The sequence below is a fragment of the Carlito syrichta genome, unplaced genomic scaffold (genome assembly GCF_000164805.1).
Source record: "Carlito syrichta isolate Samal-C Ts95f unplaced genomic scaffold, Tarsius_syrichta-2.0.1 Scaffold303721, whole genome shotgun sequence".
In the NCBI taxonomy this organism is placed as follows: Eukaryota; Metazoa; Chordata; class Mammalia; order Primates; family Tarsiidae; genus Carlito; species Carlito syrichta.
The window spans coordinates 497783-520549 of NW_007247817.1; the positions used below are offsets into that span (position 1 = coordinate 497783).

The 22767-nt window shown below is 53.8% G+C and overlaps 1 protein-coding gene across 1 annotated transcript in view; it reads right to left on the reverse strand.

The window, feature by feature from the left end:
* Positions 1-842: 842 nt before the first annotated feature.
* Positions 843-22767, reverse strand: part of TLL2 (tolloid like 2) — a 123185-nt gene continuing 101260 nt past the window's right edge. The window contains exons 14-21 of the mRNA XM_021712915.1: positions 20680-20805; positions 19470-19630; positions 17822-18002; positions 13687-13812; positions 11351-11478; positions 6289-6502; positions 3350-3600; positions 843-977 (exon numbers count right to left, since the gene is read on the reverse strand). Of these exons, the coding sequence (XP_021568590.1) occupies positions 843-977; positions 3350-3600; positions 6289-6502; positions 11351-11478; positions 13687-13812; positions 17822-18002; positions 19470-19630; positions 20680-20805 (1322 nt within the window). The remainder of the gene's footprint in view (positions 978-3349; positions 3601-6288; positions 6503-11350; positions 11479-13686; positions 13813-17821; positions 18003-19469; positions 19631-20679; positions 20806-22767) is intronic.

Sequence of the window (22767 nt, forward strand, 5' to 3'; positions counted from 1 at the left end):
GTTGTCAAGGAGATCAAGGTTCACCACAGCACGTGCCTCCAAAGAGAGAGGAAGACATGTTCTTTGAAGCCCATGAAGCCCCATGCACTGTCTCGTCAAAGTTACTGAGCAAAGACACTTCAAGAGGAGCTGGGATGTCTTCTTTTCTGCAGAGAATGCTCTGCTGAATTCATGGTGGGCGCCTTAGCCCCCAGTGCAAGGAGGGATCTGGAACACCCAAAGGGCTGAGGAGAGCCAGTGATGCACAGAAATGGCTTTGAGGTCTCCTGATTTCATGACGACTCTCATGCTCAAAGCTTCTTCGGTGCAAGCTGCTTACCGCTATATCTTTTTAGTCCTGATGCTCATAGCCTCGGGTTTCCTGGCTGAGACGTACCGGGCAGGAAGAAAGACAAGGATTCCAGCCGAGGTCGTGAGTGACCCATAAGTCACAGCCCAGCTTTGATCCTTGCTGTCCAAAAAAGATGAAGACAGCCCAAGTCTCTAGGACACGGTCATAGTGCCTAGCACCTATGGACGCATGTCCCGATTAGAAGAATAAACAGCCCCAGGAGCAAAGGGTACGGAGAATGGGTACAAACAAGTGTCGCTTGAATGGGCAGAAACCTCATGGCTTCCTCTTCTCTGAAAGTCCATGACTGGGAATGCTGCAGCCAGAATCAAAAGGGCACCTTCTCTCCTCCTTGGTGGCCCCACACATACGTGCTGCCATCCAAATACAAACCTCCAGGACTGGATTCTGGGTTTTTTGTTCAAGAAAAACACTGTACACTGTCTTAGGGCAGATTCACAAGGTGCTGTTGTAAGAACATTCTCAGTTCCTGTCTCTCAAGATGTCGGCGCTATTTCCTCATGTGCAGGGCGTCCTGGAACTTGGTACTGGTGTATCGGGCGTGAAAGCCTTTCTTGTTGATGGTGTCGTCCGTGTGGAATCGGATCATCAGGGAGTCTCCCGCGGAGTAGATTTCCTCTAATGGCTGAGGAAGGGAGAAGGGAAAAGCACAAAGATCGTAAGGCCGGGCTCGGTGTCTCAGCCTGTAATCCTGTGCCTTGGGAGACCAAGGTGAGTGAATTGCCTGAGCCCGCAGGTTCGAGACCCGCCTGGGCAACTTGGCGAGACCTCATCTCTACAATAAATCAAAAAATTAGCCGGGCGTAGTAATGCGTGCCTGTAGTTACAGCTACTTTGAAGGCTGAGACAGAAGGATCCCCGGAGCCCAGCAGGTCGAGGCTGCTGTGGCTGGGAACGTGCCACTGCACTCCAGTCTGGGCGACAGAGTAAGACTCCAACTCAAAAAAAAAGCAGAAAGAATCTAGCTGTGACTAGAGTTGAAAATAAGGAGGACAGGACAGGACCTTACCCAAGGACACAGGATGGTGTCCCTGGCACCAGAGACCCAAAGGGCATCAAAATAAGCTCCTTTTCAAAGAAAAGCACTGCCAATTTTACTCCAGAAAGCTCCCCGGGGCCCTGCTTTTCCAAAGATGATTCCAGACACAACACAGAGAGCATCTATAATTTATTAAATGCACAGGTGGACCAGGTACAGTGCCAAGCACTCCCAGATCTTATCTCACGTGAACTTGACAACAACATTATGAGGCAGGTACTCTCTCCATTTTTCACTTGAGGAAACTGAAGCTCACGTTCACACAGCTAGGAAGGACCCAGGGTCAGGTCTTTCTGACTGTAGAGAAAGTCTCATGAATCCCCCAACTCTAGGGGCGACATTGGGCTGTGACTCTCGGGATACCTAAAACAAAGACCATTGTTCAGGCCTCTGTCCTGTCCCAAAGGTTTTGCAGGTGGTCTGTCAGTGGGAGCCAGTTTCCGAGGCTGCTGCCTGCCAGGTTCTAGGGGAGCCATGGACCCTCCAAGGGGTTCCTCTCCACAGGCCCCATGGTTTGGAAGACTTTCTCAAAGGCAGTGCACTGGTTAAGTCACATTCTGTCATCCTTTGTTTTATTTTATTTTATTTCTGTTTTTGAGTTGGGGGTCTCACTCTGTCACCCTGGCTGGAGTGCAGGGGCATGACCACAGTTCACCACAGCCTTGATCTCCTGGGCTCAGGGGATCCTTCTGCCTCAGCCTCCCGAATAGCTGGGACTACAGGCGCACGCCACCGTGCCCGGTTAATTTTTTTTTTTAATGTTTTGTAGAGACGAGATCTCACTATGTTGCCCAAGCCAGTCTTGAACTCCTGGGCTCAAGCAATGCTCCCACCTTGGCCTCCCAAAGTGCTGGGATTAGAGATGTGAGCTACCACCCGCAGCCTCTTTCTTGTTTTAGAGGGTTAGGGAAGATGAAGGGAAATGACTCAAAGACTTATACAAATGCCAGTTTGAGCTTCTCCAGCAAAGGGCACACTGGTGACACCAAATGACATAAATCCAGCCAATAGCAAAGAAGTGTGAATGATCACCCTGGAGGCAAGGGAAAAGACAGGGCTGGTTCCCAGCATGGGCAGTGACCAGGGTGGCACAGCCAACAAGTATCCAGGACACTGTACTGCATGTCCACATGCTTCCACTGGGCACCAACGACTTGCCAGGCCCTATGTCAGGAAAACAGCGACCAAAATAGGCCTGCCCCATCCAGAGTGAGAGGCCTAGGGAAGAGGCGATGATGAGAAAAGCGGTCATGACCTTGAACCTAACTATTGTGTTTATAGTAAGAAAGTGATTCACAATTTTTATAGGCATATAAATGGGGAGGGATTTGTGAATATGGAGAATATTTTAAAAAGCATAATGAAATATTTTTTTGTAGCGATGGGGTCTCATTTTGTCAAGCAGGCTGGAGTACAGTGGCATGACCATAGCTCATTGCAGCCTCGACCTCCTGGGCCCAGATAACCCTTCCGCCTCAGCCTCCTGAGTACCTGGGTCTACAAGCGTGCACCTCCACACCCAGCTAATTAAAAAAAATTTGTTTTGAAGAGACAATTCTTGCTATGTTGCCCAAGCGGGTCTCGAATTCCCAGGCTCAAGTGATCCTCCCACCTCGGCCTCCCAAAGTCCTGGGATTAAAGGTATGAGCCACTGTGCCTGGTCATAGCTAAAAGCCTGAAGGCCAAATAAAAAGGGGGGTCGGGAGGAAGTCCTTTGCAAACACAGCGGGGAAGTCCTGAGAGGAAAAGCGCTCTTCCATATTGGCCTCGGGGAGAGGCCTCCGTGGACGGGAGCCTGGTTCACCCAATCTCCTCCCCGCAGGCCTCCCCACCTCCCACTCGCCCCAGCAGAAGAGGCCTCCTGGCTGTCGGTCCAAGTGGCAGGAGTGGCCCTGACCCCACAGCTCCTGCTCTGAACCCTGATGATCGCCCCTGGCCTCGGCGTCCCCGGGCCTCACCCCGGAGCCGCAGAAGCGGCCGAGCCTGGGCGCTGAGCTGTCGTAGCCGTCGTAGGCCTCCATGTAATCGTAGCCACAGTCGGCCTCCTCTTCCACCTCGAAAGTCCGGAAGGTCAGCTCCACACCGTAGCCATCCTCCGCCACGATCACCCAGTCGCAGTGCGCCTGGCTGGGGTAGTTGTTGTCCCCGAACTGGGCATGGGAATAGAGCTCTCTGGTCTGCACCTGGGCCTTCAGCCGGCCCCCGCACTCTGGAACGAGAGAGAAGTGAGATACCCCCTGGGCACAGAGCACCCACTGCCTCCTGCCCGCTCCCAAAGCCCCATGCGAGCCCTGCAGGAGAGGCCGGGCAGTATCACCAGCCCATTTTACAGAGGAGTAAACAGAGTGCCCTGGCACTGAGATCAGGACTGCCTGGGGGCGTCCATGGTGTCCCTTACAAGCCAAGTTCCCCCGTCCCCAGCATGGGCCAGATAAGGCCTTCAGGAATACCCAAGCGTGACACTGAAAAGAGCTGGCTGCTTTTATTCTTCTGGTTACGGAGATTCGAAGTTAGTGCCTGGTCTGCCTGACCGGTCCCTGGGATGTGGCTGAATCTCCACCACTCTGAAAGTGCTAGAAGCTTCTGAGCAAGGTGCACACACGCTGTAATTTGAAATTTCTGCCAACAGAGGGCGATAAAAGAACATCAAAACTGCCGGTCTGTGCTCAACCCCAAAAACTCAGCCCCTGCTTGACTCATTCCTGCACTTGACCAGAGGCCAACTTTGAAGGCCCTGGAGGTGTCGCCGGGTGAGCTGCGCCTCAGACTTTGGGCTTGTATTCTGCAGGTTTTGCTTCTGGGATTTTTACTAGGACAGGGAGTGTGTCTGGCCTGGGCCCGGTATTGTCTTGTGTCTTGGCAACTTGCTTCCATGTAAATTAAAATGGATACACGGGGCTGGTCCAGATTAGAAAGCACCAGAAATTTTGGAGATGGATTCTTACACGGCCCGTCCTCAGCGTGTTCTGGAACTCCCCCTGGGGTGGATTCTGGGCTGTGTGGTTCCTAATACCGCCGGCCCCCCTGAGCTCCACGTCCCGCCTGGCCCCAGGCCTGACGACCCCATCTTAGTCCTGGGTTTGCTTTGGCTTAGAATTTCCCCCCCCCGGTGGCAGCTGTCTTTGGAAATTTCCAGTTCCTGAGATGCGGTGGCAGAGACCCCTCTGTTCGGTCCATGGGAGGTTGACCCCTGGTCTGTCTGCATCGATGGGCCCCCTGCCCTCTGCCTTGAGTTCAGCCACGAGGAACACCCGCGGGTCAGAGGGAGGGAGGAGAGAGAGGTCAGGGTGTGTGGCCTCCACTGAAGGTCACAGCCCCTGTCTTGCTATGTTACCCAGGCTGGTCTCCAACTCCTGGTCGCAAGCAATCCTCCCACCTCAGCCTCCCAAAGTGCTGGGACTACAGGCGTGTGCCACCACACCCTGTCAATTTTCTGACGGACATGCCTCTGTTTGACAAAGTAGATCACAAAGGACCCACTAGAGCTATTTACATTTTGAGTGGAGGAAAAAAAATAACGGGGAACAGAAACCGTCTTCACTTTCCAGGGCTAGTTCTTACAGGGGCAGAAGGGTGGCTTTCCACGCTCCAGTTCCCAGACGTTGGGATTTCACAGACCAGCAAAATACATATTTTATTTTATTTTATTTTTTGAGTTGGAGGTCTCACTCTGTCGCCCAGGCTGGAGTGCAGTGGCCGCTCCCGGCCACCGCAGCCTCAACCTGCTGGGCTCTGGCGATCCTTCCGCCTCAGCCTTCCGAGTAGCCGGAACTACAGGCGTGCGCTACCACGCCTGGCTAATTTTTGATTTATTGTAGAGATGAGGTCTCGTCAAGTTGCCCAGGCGGGTCTCGAACCTGCAGGCTCAGGCGATCCACCCACCTCAGCCTCCCAAAGCGCGAGATTACAGGCTGAGCCACTGAGCCTGGCTAAAATACATATTTTATTTTATTTTATTTTATTTTATTTTATTTTATTTATTTATTTTTTTGAGTCAGAGTCTCACTCTGTCGCCCAGACTGGAGTGCAGTGGCCGCTCCCACCGCAGCCTCGCCCTGCTGGGCTCCGGCGATCCTTCTGCCTCAGCCTTCCGAGGAGCCGGAATTACAGGCATGTGCTACCACACTCAGCTGATTTTTTTATTTATTGTAGAGATGAGGTCTCGCCAAATTGCCCAGGCGGGTCTCGAACCCGCAGGCTCAGGCAATCCACTCACCTCAGTCTCCCAAAGGCGCGGGATTACAGGCTGAGCCACTGAGCCTGGCTAAAATACATATTTTAAACGGAAGAAGGAAGAAAGGGAGGGGAGAAACGGGGCACCAGTGGAGGACTGCCTACTTCCCATGCTGTCAACTAAGAACGTTAAAGAAAGCAGACCTTCCTCTGTGCTTACTGATGCTTGCTTGTTTTATTTTGTTTCATTTTGAGTCAGGGTCTCGCTCTGTGGCCCAAGCTGCAGTGCAGTGGCACAATCACAGCTCACCGCGGCCTTGACCTCCTGAGTTCAGGTGATCCTTCCACCTCAGCCTCTTGAGTAGCTGGAACTACAGGCGCACACCACCATGACTGACTAATATTTCGATTTTTTTTTTTTTGTAGAGATGAGGACTCGCTATGTTGTCCAAGCTGGTCTTGAACTCCTGGGTTCAGGTGATCCTCCCCCATCAGCCTCCCAAGGAGCTGGGACTACAGGTATGCGCCACCACGCCCGGCAAATGTTTTATTTTTATTTTTATTTGTAGAGACGGGTCTTGCTGTACTGCCTAGGCTTGATACTTTTTTCCAACAGAGTGTTTTGCCAGGCATTCCCCTTTCTCTCCCTTCACCCTCCCCGATACTCAGAACAAGAGGAAGCCCTCACTGCCTTCCACAGCCCCCTCCCGTGAGGCCCAGGTACCTGTGCTGTGCACCGCCTGGAAGCCTTTCCTCTGCACTGAGGCGTCCGAGTAGAACCTGAGGAACAGGCTGCTGCCCGACGCCACCACGGGGTCCGGTTTCTTGCTGCCGCAGAAACGGCCGAGGATGGGGGCCAGGCTGTCAGGCCCGTCATGCACCTCCAGGTGGTCGTAGGCGCATTCCTGGTGCTGCTCGATCTCAAACTCATTAAAGGTCTGGGGACAGAAGGGCAGAAAGCAAGGTGAAGCCTCCTCCAGGGCTGGGAGAGTGCAGGGTGACGCCGTGCGGCCATGACGATGCTGCAGGGACACCTGTCGACGCGGTCTCAATGCAGCCTTGTCTTTGGTCCCCAGAACAGCCCTGGGAGGCCTCACATGAGCGACTGCTCCGATGACCACTTTGCCATGAGACAGTGGGGTTTGGAGTTTAAATGCCCACTGGCAGCAGTGAGGCGGGAAAGCCCAGATTCGCCTTCCTGGTCCCCAACCCGGGGCCTCTCTCTCGTTAGCTCTGAGGCATCGAGGCCAAGTGCTCACCCTATGCCCGCAGCTGTAGCAAGTGCTTTATGAGAATCGCCTCAGGCTGGGTGCGGTGGCTCACACCTGTAATCCCAACATTTTGGGAGGCGAGGTGAGAGGATCGCCAGAGTCCGGGAGTTCAAGACCAGTCTGGGCAACATAGCGAGTCCTTGTCTCAGCAAAAAATTGAAATATTAGCAGACCATGGTGTCATGCGCCTGTAGTCCCAGCTACTCAAGAGGCTGAGGTGGAAGGATCGCCTGAACCCAGGAGGCTAAGGCTGTGGTGAGCTGTGATTATGCCACTGCACTCTGGCATGGGTGACAGAGTGAGACCCCCAACTCAAAAAAAAACCAAAGAATTGCCTAATTGAACCCCCCCGTGTGTCTCCTCTCCCCACTTTACAGTTGGGGAAATCGAGGCATGGTTGGGCCATGATCCGGGAGTCCTGAGTTCAGAGACCCTGCTCTGGACCTCTGCATTCCCCTGTACAAGCCTTTAGCGCCAACGGGGTAGTCGTGGCCTTCTAAAATGCTCCCCGACAGCAGCCTCATGGGGGCCGACATTTGCCGAGTGTATTTTCCATGCTAAGCACTTATGGGCATTTGTCACTTAACTCTGGGGATGCCATGAAGGAAGATCTATTACCATCCCCAGTGCACAAGTTCATGCAACGAGGGATGGATGGAACTGAACTTGACCCCAGCCAGCCTTCTCTGGCTCACACCGTTAACCATCACCAGGTATGCTACCCCCTCCTCTCTGTCCCCCCCAAAGACCGTCCCTTGAAGCTGGCCAGGGGAGCCCACCCTTCCAGACATGTCAGGCCCAGACACAGGTCTCCCAGGTGTGGGTAGGTGGCAGCCACAGTGTCAAGGGAGACAGTATGAGGCGAGCTGGGATCGTGTTCGATGAAGACTTGGACCCAGTGACAGAGCAGGGAGACAGGTCATTCGTTGGGGGAGGGGTCTCCATTCATAAAGGGGGGATGGGAGCAGAGCCTGGCTCGGGCGTGGGAGAAAGCTGTTGGCCCCAGAGGTGGGAGCTCCCCACAGGTCAGCAGGAGGGTCACTCTGTCGCTGTCCCCATGTGCAAGAACCATCTTCCTTGGGAAGCGTTCACTCACATTCCATGGCAGCCAAGAGACAGCGTGACACCAGTATGTCTGCCAGCAGGGGAGATGCTCTTAGGGACAAACACGTGTTCCCTGCAGTGAGGGCTGCGCTCTCAGCCCCAGGGGCACCACCCCCTCTGGGCCTCATGATTCTGGGAAATAAAACAACCCCTCTTGCGCGCTGGTGACTTTTACAGAACAGGCCTTTCTGACCGTGGGGATGAGCAGGATTGGCGCCATCAGTGATGGACCCATAATGCCTCAGGGAGAGGGAAGAGGACAGACAGGGAGAAGGGGAGAGCAGACGACGGCGCGGGGACTCGCAAGGGTGATCATGGGTGACAGCCACCAGAGAGGGCCTCAGGGACTGAGGTGCCATGATGGACGCTGTCCAGCAGATGGCAGTCGCGGAGGAGAGCCTTTCCCTCTAAGGCATGCCAACTCACCCTCTCCTGGGTGCAAGGCTGTCCCACCCTGAGATGGCAGCTGTCATCATAGCATCCATCCCCCAGGGACATCTGTCCGAGTTGCTCCTGCTAATCCAACCGCGTGATGTCAGGTGTCCGCCATGAGCACTCTTGGCTGGGCCTCTGCTCCCTCCACCCCTGGATATCCCAGGAGCCCAGCCCGCTCCTCAGTTCCTTCCTCGTGGCTGTCGCCCGTGATCACCCTTGTCCCCCAAGTCCCTGTGCCATCGTCTGCGTCTCCCCTTCTCCCTCTCTGTTCCCTTCCCTTTCCCTGAGGGATTATGGGTCCATCACTGACACCGCCAATCCTGCTCCTCCCTACAGTCAGGAAGGCCCGTTTTATAAAAGTCTCCAGGGGGTGAGAAGGTTTGTTTTATTCCCCAGGATCTGGGCATCCCTGGGGGTTGGGAAAGGCATCTTGTAGGAAAGACCCGTTTCTCCTGGGAAATAATCGAGCCTGGGGTATGGACCACACATCGGAGCATGGCTGAGGCTTTAAAGAAAGGCTTAGAAAATTGCTTGCTTTTTTAATTCAAGAGGGAGGTAGCATAAAGAACTGTCTCCCATTGCTAATGGGAAATACATACATATATTTGTTGTAGAACAATATGGATGAGTCCTTTTGAGTCGTTTGAGTAAGAAAATGACACACTTTCCCCGTGCATATGAATTCATGAGAGAGACAGAGACAGAGAGAGACATAGGCAGAGAGAACCTGACAGAGACAGAGAGAGAGAGAGCAGCAGAGACAGAGACAGAGAGACAGAGCTACAGAGAGAGAGAGAGAGAGAGAGAGAGAGAGAGAGAGAGAGAGAGAGAGAGAGAGAGTGACAGAGACAGAGAAGGAGAGACAGACAGAAAGAGAGACAAGATGAGAGAGTGGGTGAAAGCAACACAGACAGAAAGAGACACAGAGAGAGGCTACACTTCATGAGTGTAAGTGTACAGATCGTTCTTGGAAGGATTCATAGCTCATGTTCAGAGTGGTCGTGTCTAGGCGTTGAATGAGCCATCTGGGGACTTTTCCCTTCCACTTTCCAATCTTCGGTATCGATGTCATTTTTTAAAAATTCTTGGGAATGTGCTGTCTTGGAAAAGCTTGACACGAGAAGCAACTCGGTCTCCACAGCACCGCAGATCTGGGCGGCAGAGGCCACCTCCTACTGGTACCACCGAGAACAGGTGTCTGTTCTGCCTCACAGACACACAGAGGGTCTGTGCTGCCTCTCTCTGTCTCTCTTTCTGTCTGTGTCGCTTTCACTTGCTCTCTCCATCTTGTCTCTCTTTCTGATCAGGGGCACGATCAAGGCTCTCCTTCTCTGTCTCTGTCACTCTCTATCTCTCTGTCTCTCTCTGTCTCTGTCGCTCTCTCTTTGTGTCTCTGTCTCTCTCTCTCTGTCTCTCTCTGTCTGTCTCTCTGTCTCCATCACTCTTTCTCTCTCTCCATCTCTCTCTCTGCCTCTGTCGCTCTCTCTGTGTCTCTGTCTCTTTCTCTCTCTCTCTCTGTCGCTCTCTCTCTCCATCTCTCTCTGTCTCCGTCACTCTTTCTTTCTCTCCATCTCTGTCTCTGTCGCTCTCTCTGTGTCTCTCTCTCTTTCTCTGTCTCTCTGTTTCTCTGTCTCTCTGTGTCTCTGTTGTTCTCTCTCTGCCTCTGTCGCACTCTGTCTCTCCATCTGTCGCTCTGTGTCTCTGTCTCTCTGTCTCTCTCTATCTCTGTCGCTCTCTGTCTCTGTCTCTATCTCTGTCGCTCTCTCTCTAGCTCTGTCGCACTCTTTCTCTGTCTCTCTTTCTGTCTGTCGCTCTCTCTGTGTCTCTCTGTCTCTATCTCTCTCTCTGTCTCTGTCTCTGACGCTCTCTCTCTCTGTCTCTATCTCACTCTCTTTAACTCTGTCACTCTCTCTGTCTCTCTCTCTGTCTCCATCACTCTTTCTTTCTCTCCATCTCTCTCTGTCTCTCTCTCTCTCTCCGTCACTCTCTCTCTTTGTCTCTCTCTGTCTCTGTCACTCTCTCTCTTGCTGTCTCTGTCTCTGTCTCTCTGTTTCTCTCTCTCTCTGTTCTCTCTCTGTCTCTGTCATTCTCTCTGTCGCACTCTCTCTGTTTCTCTCTCCATCTCTGTTGCTCTCTGTCTCTCTGTCTCTGTCGCTCTCTGTCTCTGTCTCTCTATCTCTGTCGCGCTCTCTCTGTCTATCTCTGTAGCTCTCTCTGTTTCTCTGTCTTTCTCTCTGTCTGTCGCTCTCTGTCTCTCTGTCTCTGTCTCTCTCTGTCTCCCTCTGTCTCTGATGCTCTCTCTCTCTGTCTCTCTGTCTGTGTCTCTCTCTGTCTGTCTCTCTCTGTCTCTCTCTCTCTCTGTCTCTACCTCACTTTCTTTGACTCTGTCACTCTCTTCGTCTCTGTCTCTCTCTGTGTCTGTCTCCCCCCACCCCCGTCTGACTCTGTTGCATGCTAGTTCTCTCTCTCTCTCTCTCCCTCTCTCTCTCTCTCTCTCGTAGGAGTCTCACTGTCACCCAGGCTGGAGTGCAGGGGCACGATCAAGGCTCACCACAGCCTCCACCTCCTGGGTTCAGGCCATCCTTCTCCTCAGCCTCCCAAGTAGCTGGGACTACAGGCGCACCACCATAACAGGCTAATATTTTGATTGTTTATAGAGATGCGGTCTTTCTATGTTGCCCAGGCTGCCCTCGAACTCTTGGGTTCAAGCAATCCTCCTGTCCTGGCCTCCCAAAGTGCTGGGATGACAGGTGTGAGCCACCGCACCCAATCCATTCTCTCTTTTAATCTGCACAACAGCCCCGCCATGAGGTGGGCTTCCTTAGCAACCCCATTTTCGAGATAACGAACTGATCCCTGGAGATGGTGAGTAGTTTCCCTTGAGTTTCAGTGCTGGGAAGTGGCAGGGCAGAGACTCAAACCTGTGCCTGCCTGACACCCAAGTCCACATTCTCAATAAACTACGAGATGACTCACGAGTTTCACCCTGTGGCCTGCGGTGGACGAGATATTCCAGGTGCACTCCCTCCGGCTGGGGTACTTGTCGGGCCAGTTGGGGCTTGCCAGGGTCCCCTCCGCACTGCTGATCTTGTGTGCACAACCAGCTGGGGACACAGACAGAGAGAAGTCACTCACCTGTAGGCAGCACCAGAGGCGTTCCAGGGCAGTCTCCCCGTCTCCTAATCGCCTCAAGGTCATTATCAAACGTGGTGGGGGGCCGGCCTGACTCAGTGTCCTGGGCTCAGAGCCACGCGGATTAACCACCGTCAGGACCCAGGACTATTACAGTTCACGGTGCAGTTATCAGTGTGAAGGGCATGAGTCTTGGGGTCCAGTGGACCCCAGCTCCTGGTCCCACCACCTGCAACTTGTGGGATTTTGGGGCACATGTCCTCATTCGTAAATGGGTACCAACCGCAGGGAGGACCTGAGGATTCAGTGAGACAACACGTAGGAGACACTGGAGGGGCCTAGCCCCTGCATGTCCTCAGCTCATCCTGGCCAACAAAGATCTCCTTTGTCACCTACCTCCATCTATACCTTTAGTTTTTTAAAACGGTGTCATCTGGAGTCAACCGATTTGCCCTGTTACGGTGCTAACAGCCAAGAGAGGTCCCCCACCCTGCTCGATGCTTGGCGTCTTGGTCAATAGCTGGCATCTGTCCTCCCATGCTGGGCGCTGTGGTCAGCATTTTCCATGCACCCTCTTGGCTAGTCCTTCCAATTTTCCACGTAAGAAAATGGGTTTAGGCCGGGCTTGGTGGTTCAGCCTGTAATCCCGCGCTTTGGGAGGCCGAGGTGAGTGAATTGCCTGAGCCCGCGGGTTCGAGACCTGCCTGGGCAACTTGACGAGACCTCATCTCTACAATAAAAATTTAAAAATCAGCCGGGCGTGGTAGCACATGCCTGTAGTTCCAGTTACTTGGAAGGCTGAGGCGGAAGGATTGCCAGAGCCCAGCAGGTCGAGGCTGCGGTGGCCAGGAGTGGTGGCCAGGAGCGGCCACTGCACTCCAGGCTGGGCGACAGAGACTCCAACTCAAAAAAAAAAAAAAGAAAGAAAATGTGTTTAAAGGCGGATGAGTGTCTTGCTGGGAAGTGTGGAGCCAGGACCCCACTGCTGCCTGGCTTTGAGGCCGGCCGGTGTTGTGACCCACTAGATGGCACAGTGGACTGTATCCCCGACAGAGGAACTGCCCGCTGCAGGAGTTAGGGGGGAACGGAGGGGCAGCTTCCAGGATGTCCCAAAGAGGTTTGCTCCTGCTCGGTGTGACATCTGCTCTGTGGCCATGCGGGGAGAATGGGCACCCGGAGGCACAGGGGATCAGATCCTGAGGCGTTGGCACTTGTCACACCTGCTCCGAGGTCCACACACAGGGGCTGCTGTGCAGAGGCGGGACCTCAGCAGAACTGGTGTCCCTCCCGTCCCCGCCACATTGCAGGAGGCAAGCTGGATCCTGGTCCAGCTCAGTCCTTCCACCCGCCTCGAGCCCGGCCCCTGACCACCAGGGCCAGGACCCCAGGGCTGGGCATGGAGGGGGCCACCTCCTGCTTCTGCAGACAGGCTCACTCATCCTCCAACACCCAAGGCAGACCCTGGCTGACTCTGCAGGACCCAGCCGAGTCCCCTAACTCCAAACTGGAGATCCCAGAGAGGGGGTATGCAGTCTCCACACCCACCCCCCCACCCCACTTCCTTTCTGGGTTCTGTGGCTGGAACCAAGGCCTGGAGGCTGTGAACCTTTCCCAGATACTCAGACTCCCTTCCCTGGCAGGGTAAGAGCAGAGGGAAGTCTTTTCAGAAGGACTGGACATTAAAAGCCATCGAGCCCTGGAGAACTCCCAGCAGTGAATGGAACAGAAGCAAAGCTTTTTCCAAAGTTCAAGTTCACTACGAGAGCTGCGTATGGCAAACAATAACCTACCAAAGACTTAGACAGCTGATCTTAAGTACCACATGCGTCAGACTGACTGAAAGACTTTCTAGGCATTCTCTTAAGCCTCACAAAAAAACTTGAAGAAAGAGGCGCATTTGGATCTTTCTTAACGGATCTTTCTTAACGAGGCCCAGAGAGGTTAAGTCGCTTGTTCAGGGTCACACCGCAAGTGAGTGGCAGAGCCGGGACGGAGATCCACATGGTCAGATTCTGGCACCTGTAGGCTTAGCACTTTGCGACAGTAACCCGCCCTCGAACACTGGACCCCCAGTTCAGCCAAAGGCGGAAGGGCTCAGCACCCACTCCCTCACCCATGCACACGCACACGGGGAGAGGTGTGGCCGAGGGCAACCCGCCCATGCAGAGGCCCCGTCTCACCCTCTTTGCAGTCCAGCCCGTTCTCGTGGAGTCGGTAGCCGTTCCTGCACCGGCACAAGTAGCTGCCGAACGTGTTGACGCACTCGTGTTGACACCCGCCGTTGTCCCTGGCACACTCGTCCCTGTCTGGGGAGATCAAGGGACTCTCCTAAGAGAAGCCACCCCCTTGGGAATGTCCCCTGAAACTCAGAACTTCCACTCAAGGGCAGCCTCCTCCAGGAAGCCTCCAGTGACTGTCTCTCCCCTTTGAGAATCCCCTCTCTGGGGGAGGGGAGGGAGGAGACTCTTTGCCTCAGATTCGTTGGCTGTCACTTGGCCCTGGTGTGTCTCGGATTCTCTGTGCCCCTAAAGCACTTTTGTGGCTATAGGCTCTCCAGCTTTCCTGGCCTCCAGCTCGGTGCCGCCGGCCTGGTGAGGGCAGACGAAATTCTTAGGCCTCCCTGGGTCAGGAGCATGCAAAAGAGCCCATGTCCTATTCCATCGGGTCCAAACTGTTCAGCCTGGCATTCAAGGCCCTCCATGACCCAGCCCACCCGACTTAATGTATCTCATACCCTTGGCTTCCCGGCCTAGATAGGGGTTCTGTGCAGGCTGGTCTCAGCACTGTCTCTGTGCTCTGTGGAGACCCCAGACCCGTGGCCTCTTGGGGTCCCGATCGCCCCTCTTGGGGTCCCAGTCGCCTCTCTCAAATCATCTCACTCCACCTCCACGCCTTTCTCTCCCTTGAGGTCTGGCTCAGACCACCACGTGTGCTGCAAAAAAGACTCAGCCTGCTGCTCCAGCAACCACGGGTTTCTCTTCTCCTGTGAAGGCCACCGAGTGCCAGGCTGAGACTTTGTAGGATGTGTCGCCCTGGCCTCCCTAGCCAAGGTGTGAGCTGGTCCAGTGCTGGGGACAACACTGCCCTGGCAACTTCTCTGGGCCTAGTAGCATGCTGGGCCCATAGCAGGCACGCAAAAGCCAAGCGCAACACAACTTGCTCCATGCGAGACTACAAAGCCAACAGGGCGACAGATTGTGGGGTATCACTGATTATTTTGCAATCAACAAATGACCAAGCACTAAGGATACAAAGATAGCCAAAATGCAGCCCCTGCCGGTAAACAGTTCACAGTGTGACATGACAGGCAGGAGGTGCTACATAATTTGCAGAGCCCAATGCAAGAGGAACTTGGGAGTCCTTTGTTCCAAAACTGTTGTGAATTTCAAGACAGGGACAGCAGAACCTTAGACCAAGTGTGGGAGCCCTTGCCAGTGCAGGCCCTGAGCTACTGCCTCCCAAGTAGCTGGGACCACAGGTGTGTGCCACCATGCCTGGCTAATTTTTCATTTTTGGTAGAGACACGGTCTCGCCGTGTTGCCCAGGCCATAGGTCCATGGAGCCGGCCCTGGTGACAAAAGCCCCAAAGGAGGGAGGTAGACTGTGTTACGGGAACACTGATAAAAGGACAAGCAATGTGCTAAGGGGGTGCTACAGTCCAAATGGGTACCCCAAAGTTCCTGTGTTGGAAACTGAACCCCAACGCAACAGTGTGGTGAGGTAGGACTGGCCGTTGAGGGGTGATGAAATTAGGAAGGCTTGTTACTAGGGAGGGGGGCGCTTAGGAAGGATGAGCCTGGCGCCTTTCCCTCTCTCTTGGGCCCACGGGATGCCTTTCACCTTGCTAGGACACAGCCCTTGCCAGATGTGGACTGCCCAGCCTCCAGACCCGTGAGCCAAAGGCATTTCCAAACTGGAACCTGATTATAAATTACCCATCTGTAGCCGTCTGTTTTAGCAGCACAAAATGGATGGAGAGAGGGGGTTAAGAGGAAACCGGGACAGCTATGGGAAGCGGTGTTTTGGGTCTTCACATCAAAGTAGGAGTTTTCTAAGTGGGGAAGGATGCAGGCTGTTTCAGGGAGAGGGAACCCCAGGGGCAGAGGGATTCCCTCTCCCTGAAGAGAGGATGGGGCAGAGGGTGAGGAGTACAGGGTGATGCAGGGGAGGACAGTGGGGGTTTATTGGTGATCAGAACACAGGGCACCTGCAGAGGGGACATGGCTGGCAGGACAGGTGGGCTGAGGCAGTGTCCAGCAGGAGACGCCATGCGACAGAGAACGGCTTTTCCTACAGCTGCTGTGTGACCCTGATGGCTCATGGCTTCGATGTGAGAACAGGGATCCAGTTTGCAGCTGAAGTGGGTTGAATAGTGTCTGCCCCGAAATTTCTATTCACCTGGAACCCCTGAATGTGATCTTATTTGGAAACAGGGTCTTATTTTCGTCAAGAATCTAGAGATGGAACCAGGCATGGTGATTCACACCTGTAATCCCTGCACTGCTTGAGGCCAAGAGCTCGAGACCAGCCTGGGCAACACAGCGAGACCTTGTCTCTACAAAAAATGAAAATAATCTTCTGAGCATTGTGGTGCACGCCTTGTAGTCCCAGCTACTCAGGAGGCTGAGGCAGAAGGATGTCCTGAGCCCAGGGTGTCAAGGATGCAGTGAGCCATGATCGTGCCACTGTACTGCAGCCGGGGCAACAAAGTGAGACTCTAACTCAAATAACAATGATGATGGTAATAAACAATAATAATAATAATGCCTCTAGAATGGCTCAGGACCAGCATGCAGTACCTGTTGTTCGGGGAAACTGTTTTATAAACGGTCTCTATTATAAAGCCTAAAAGTGGTACCTAAGATCTCTTTCAGGCTTTGCCTACCCAGGCTGTCATCCACAATTATTGTTTTACTTTAATCCCACTCAGGAAGCGGTTTAACATCAGCTATAGGACTCTGGCAAGTACTATTCGGTGCCAAGTTGCTTACAACTGTAAAATCTTCCAGAACTCTTATTGAAAAACTTGTGGCTGGGCTCAGTGACTCAGCCTGCCATCCCAGCACTTTGGAAGGCAGAGGGAAGTGGATTTGTCTGAGCCCACAGGTTCAAGACCAGCCCAGGCAACTTGGCAGACCTCGTCTCTACAATAAATCAACAATTAGCCGGGCATGGTAGCAGGCGCCTGTAGTTCCAGCTACTTGGAAGGCTGAGGTGGAAGGATCGCCGGAGGCCAGCAGGTCGAGGCTGGGGTGGCCGTGAGCATGCCACTGCACTCCAGTCTGGGCGACAGAGTGAGTCTCCAACTCAAAAAAGAAAAGAAGGAAGGAAGGAAGGAAGGAAGGAAGGAAGGAAGGAAGGAAGGAAGGAAGGAAGGAAGGAAGGAAGGAAGAAAGAAAAGTAGAGAACACAGAGACATGGAGAAGGAAGGGCTTGTGAAGATGGGGGCAGAGGGGAGTGACACAAATGCCAGTTGGGAGCCACCAGAGACTAGGAAGAGGCAAGGAGAGACGCTTCCCTAGGGTCTGCAGAGGGGGCATGGCTCTCCCGACACCATGATTTCAGAACCATAAGAGAGTAAGATTCCATTGTAGTTTTGCTGTGGTGGTTTGTTTGTTTGTTTGTTTGGAGTTGGGGTCTTACTCTGTCGCCCAGGCTGGAGTGCAGTGGCACACTCACGGCTCACCACAGCCTCGACCTCAGACAATCCTTCTACCTCAGCCTCCCAAGTAGCCCAGACTACAGGTGCACACCACCATGCCTGGCTACTATTTTTGATGTTTTCATGGAGTCGAGGTCTCCCCATGTTGTCCAGGCTGGGATTCTATGGTTTGAAGCCACCCGTGTGTGGCCATTTGCTATGCAGAAAAGTAATACAGCCGGCCGGGCATGGTGGTTCAAGCCTGTCATCCCAGCACTTTGAGAGGCCAAGGCGAGAGGATTGCCGGAGCCCAGGGATTCGAGACCAGCCTGGGCAACTTGGTGAGACCTCATCTCTACAATAAACAAAAAATTAGCTGGGTGTGGTAGCATGCGTCTGTAGTTCCAGCTACTTGGAAGGCTGGGGTGGAAGGATGGCTGGAGCCCAGTGAGTCGATGCTGGGTGGCCGTGAGCGTGCCATGGCACTCCAGCCTGGGCGATGGAGTGAGACTCCAACTCAAAAAAAAAAACAAGGAAGAGAAAAGTGATACAGCCACCAATGTATATAAAAACGGAATCCAGGCACCCCACCTCCCACCCCCCAGCCCTGGAAGGAAGTGAAGGCCAGGGACTGTCTCGCCATCACTGCCACGGTCTCGCCTCCAACCGCCTACCTGAGAAGAAGTGAGCCCTGAAGCCGCGCTTGGAGACGGTGTTGTCAGACTGGAACTCCACTCGCATGTTGTTGCCCTGCGAGGTGATGACCTCGGGTGTCTCGGAGCCGCAGAACCTGCCGTGCAGGCTGGCGTCGGGGGACAGGCCGCTGCGCACCTCCAGGAAGTCATACTTGCACACCTGCAAAGGAGGATGCTGAGGGGAGCGGCTCAGACCCTATCCCCACCCCGGGCCCCGCATGCTGCTCTATCTGCTTCCTGAGGCCCGCACCCTGCCAGGCAGTGGGTCCCTTGGCCTCTTCCTATGCTAGGCATTAGACTGAGCTCCAGGGGACACGGGCGACCCGGTCCTCCGGCCAAGGGTCTGAGGAGGCACCACCGCCTGGCACAAGAACTCTGTGACCTCACTTTTATTTATGTTATATTTTGGGATTTCACGTGAAATGTTTCTTGAAGAAAGGGACTCCCCAACCCCCACTGCTAGGAGAAGAAAAAAGGGGAAGAAGAAGCCGGGCTCGGTGGCTCAGCCTGTAATCCCGCACCTTTGGGAGGCTGAGGTGAGTAGATTGCCTGAGCCCACGGGTTCGAGACTCGCCTGGGCAGCGAGACCTCATCTCTACAATAAACCAAAAAGTCAGCCAGGCGTGGTAGCATATGCCTGTAATCCGGCTACTTGGAAGGCGGAGGCGGAAGGATCGCCGGAGCCCAGCAGGTCGAGGCTGCGGTGGCCGGGAGCGGCCACTGCACTCCAGTCTGGGTGACAGAGTGAGACTCCAACTCAAAAAAAAAAGGGTGGGGGAGAAGAAGAAGGAACAAAGGAAAGAGGAAGCGTTTGCAAACCGCTAATAGACTCGCTCTGTGATATTTTCATGCAGAGAAACGAAAGCTCAGAAGGGTAAAGACACTTGTCTGGAGTCACACAGCTCAGCAGTGGCGGGGTCTGGGCCAGAATTCATGTTCTCCACCACAGCAAGGATTTTTCTCAAAAAGAATGTAACTGCTAAGTGGTCTGGCGAGTTGCTCTCAAGGTTGCCATTTCTGGACAATACTCACTTTGGGGTGAGCCCCCATTGTTCCCTGGTCTCTGTGTCGGGTCATTGGCATTGGGCCCTCTTAGTACCCAAAAGGCCTGGCTGGTCAGGGGAGAGCCAGACAGGGCTCTGCTTAAGATGAGACCCCCCAGCTCAGCTGGCACAGAGGGTCACAGAAAAGGGCCTGTGTGTCCCGGGAGGGTCCCTCCAGCCCAAGGTGAAGATGTCAGCACACCTGACTCTCTGGCTGCAGGGTGCCGCCTAGACCCCAGCTGACCTGGACATCCATGACCCAAAAGAGGAAGCAGACTGCCAGTGGTGTCCTTGTCCCTAGCCAGTTCCCACCCCCCTCGCCCCGCAGCTGGACACTAGTCCTGACACCTCCCACCCCAAAGCTTGCCTCCTCCACCCTGGTCCTGAACCTCCTTGGATTTACAGTGACAGGAGGGCCAGAGGTGGTCTGTCTGCAGAAGATGCATGGCTTACACAACGATGAAGTGCCCCCAGCTCCTGCCCAGTCAAGGTCTGGCGACTGTCAGAAGCCCCAGGTACCGCCCAGCCGCTAGCCCGTCGCTGGCTCTCACACAGTCCCCAATGAGTCAGACACAGAAACCTACGTCATTGCCTTCCAGCTCAAACACTTCGAACTGCAGGGAGATTCGGTACTGAGCGGGGGCCACCACCTGCCAGACGCAGTTTTTGTTTGTGGGATACTCCTTGGGCCACCCGGGGCTGGTGATGGTTCCGTTCAGCTTGGTAATGAAACCGCCACAGGCCACTGCATAGGGGAGACGGAAACGAGATTCATGGTTTTAGTTCCCAGCCACTGCGATTTCCCACGGATAACAGTAAGCCCTGCTGTGGTGTGATGATAATTTTTAAAAAGTTAGTCAGCCTGAACTAGTTAACTCATGTCCTCTCAATAATAACAAAACGAAGTCAGACAATCTGAATGGATTAATTCATGTCCTTTATTCTAGTCTAATTGTTTCCACTGGAGATTTGGAGGGACGCCTGGGTGCAGCTTTTTTTGTTGGTTGGTTGGTTTTTTAGCTGGGGTCTCACCCTGTCACCCAGGTTGGAGTGCAGTGGCACAATCACAGCTCACCACACAGACTCAGGTAATCCTTCCGCCTCAGCCTCCCAAGTAGCTAGGACTACAGGCGTGCCCCACCACGTCCAGCTTGGTTTGTTTGTTTGTTTGTTTGTTTGAGATGCGGTCTCTCTATGTTGCCCTGGCTGGTCTTGAACCCCTGGGCTCAAGTGATCCTCCCACCTGGGCTTCCCCAAGTGCTGGGATTACAGGTGTGAGCCACCATGCCCAGCTCTTTACTGTCTCAAACAACGAGGGTGCATGAGTACTTTCCTGTCACCATAGCTGAGGACTCCCCACAATTTGGGCAGGAGAATTAGAAATGTCTGCAGCTAGCTGTCTACCACACCTGGCTTGCATGAACAGGCAGATTTCGTGATGGTGGGCGAAGAAGACAGAGGCTGGGTGGAAACAGAAGGAGTGAGATGCACTGTCGGCTGAGTCAAAGCAGTACTTATAGTTTTTCTGTGCTTTGATGTCCTACCTTAATAATCATGGAACTTTTAACAGTCACAGAAGAAAACAAACCATGGCCCCGACTGCATGGTTTTTAGGAGAGAGTCCGTGTCACGGGCAGTTTTCCCACATTGAAGACAGTTATTGGGCTGTGTCTCCCTCTGGGAAGTAGGTGACCTCCCACCATGCCCACCTGTTGTCCCCTCTCAGTCAGCCACCACCCCGCCTCTGCCCCACTCCCTGCCCCCTCTCTCCAGCTTGGCGGGTCCCACACCGACCTTCGCAGGTCTTCCTGTCGGCGGCCAGCTCGTAGCCAGGGTCGCAGGTGCACCTGTAACTGCCCAATGTGTTCACGCAGCGGTGCTCACACCCACCGTGCTCCGGCCACGAGCACTCATCCACCTCTGTCGGGGAAGAAAGATGACCCATTAAATCATCAGCGAGCCTTCTCTAATGTGTCCACACCCAAGGGTTGCCAGCCAGTGCTCCTGAGAACAGGAGTGACTTCTGGTGACCACCTCCCAGGCTCACATCTGAAAAACCGGCAGCAACTACACTACAGGGTGGGTCTTGACCGGCAAGAAGATCCCATTAGCCGGATTAGGGGTCCCAGAGGAGGTTGGGCTGGGAGAGTTGAATTCTTTGAGGTGTCCGCTCAGCAGTGTTCATCTGAGATTTCGAAAAATCTCACAAGCTTCCATGCCAAAGACTGCCTCCATTTTAATGCCATGGAATTGAGGGCTTTCCCCCATAAATATGCAACTTGTCAGAGACGTTAGTTAAAGGGTGAAGACCAAAGCACACACTGTTAGATATAGATGGGTCAGCATTCTCTGGACACAGAGCTGGCATTTGTTGCCGAAGTCCTGTGTAAGAAATGCTCTTGAGAGTGCACAGGGAGATGTCCGAGGTGACAGGAAACACTGGTCTCTCAGGTCAGCAAACATTCCTGAGAGAAACTGCCAGAAAAGGCCATAACAAGGCTGAGGCAGCAGGGCGGCTGGCGGGATGCGGTGACAAGTGTCTAGTGACACATTTGGGACAATTAAATAAAATGGCAGGTAGGATGTCATGAGTGCCATCAAGAGGAGGAACAGGGGAGTCCTTGGAGAATCTCCCCAGACACAGCAGGCTGCGTGCCACTGAAGGAAAGAGAAACCTTGCGATGCACATCTCCAAGAAGAGTCTTAGAAATAAAAGGAAAGGCTGGGCATGGTGGCTCAAGCCTGTCATTCCAGCACTTTGGGAGGCTGAGGCGAGAGGATTGCCTCAGCCCAGGGGTTTGAGACCAGCCTGGGCAACTTGGCAAGACCTCACCTCTACAAGAAATCAAAAATAGCTGGGTGTGGTAGCACAACCTGTAGTTCCAGCTACTTGGGAATCTGAGGCAGAAGGATCGCCTGAGCCCAGCAGGTCAAGGCTGCGGTGGCCATGAGTGTGCCACTGCACTCCAGCCTGGGCGACAGAGTCAGACTTCAACTCAAAAAAAAAAGAAAGAAAAGAAAAGAAAAAAGACAATTCTCTACTGCCAAGCCACGGTACTCTACCCTGAGAGAGAACATTCAGTGTGTGGGCTGGAAGGTCCAAGGGAGTCCAGTGAAGGGACAGCGGAACACTGAGACATCTTTCTCCAAAACGTCCAGTGTAGGAAGAAGGGGGAGGGGCGGGAAGGAGAGCATGGGTCTGTAACACCACGGAAGGTACAACCAGAGCAAGGACGGAAGTCCTGAAAGAACGCATCACATACAAAATAAATCAGCACAGGGAGATCTCGCCTCTACAAAAAATTTAAAAACATTAGCTGGATGTGGTGGTATGTACCTGTGGTTCCAGCTACTTAGGCGGCTGAGGTGGAAGGCTGAGGTGATCACCTGACCCCAGCAGGTCAAGGCTGTAGTAGGCTATTATTGTGCTATCTCACTCCAGCCCGGGCAACAGAGTGAGACCCTCACTCGAAGAAGAAGACAGAAGAAAGAAGAAGAGGAGGAAGTGGAGGAAGAAGAAGAAGAAGAGGAGGAGAAAGATGTAATCAGGAATCCAAGGACTGGTTGTGACCTGAAAAGATGCCAGTCTTAGCCGGGCCCGGTGGCTCAGCCTGTAATCCCACGCCTTTGGGAGGCTGAAGTGAGTGGATTGCCTGAACCCGCGGGTTCGAGACCCACCTGGGCAACTTGGCAAGACCTCATCTCTACAATAAATCAAAAACTTAGCCGGGTGTGGTAGCGCGCGCCTGTAGTTCCAGCTACTTGGAAGGCGGAGGCGGAAGGATCGCCGGAGCCTAGCTGGTCGAGGCTGCGGTGGCCGGGAGCGGCCACGGCACTCCAGTCTGGGCGACAGAGTGAGACTCCAACTCAAAAAAAAGATGC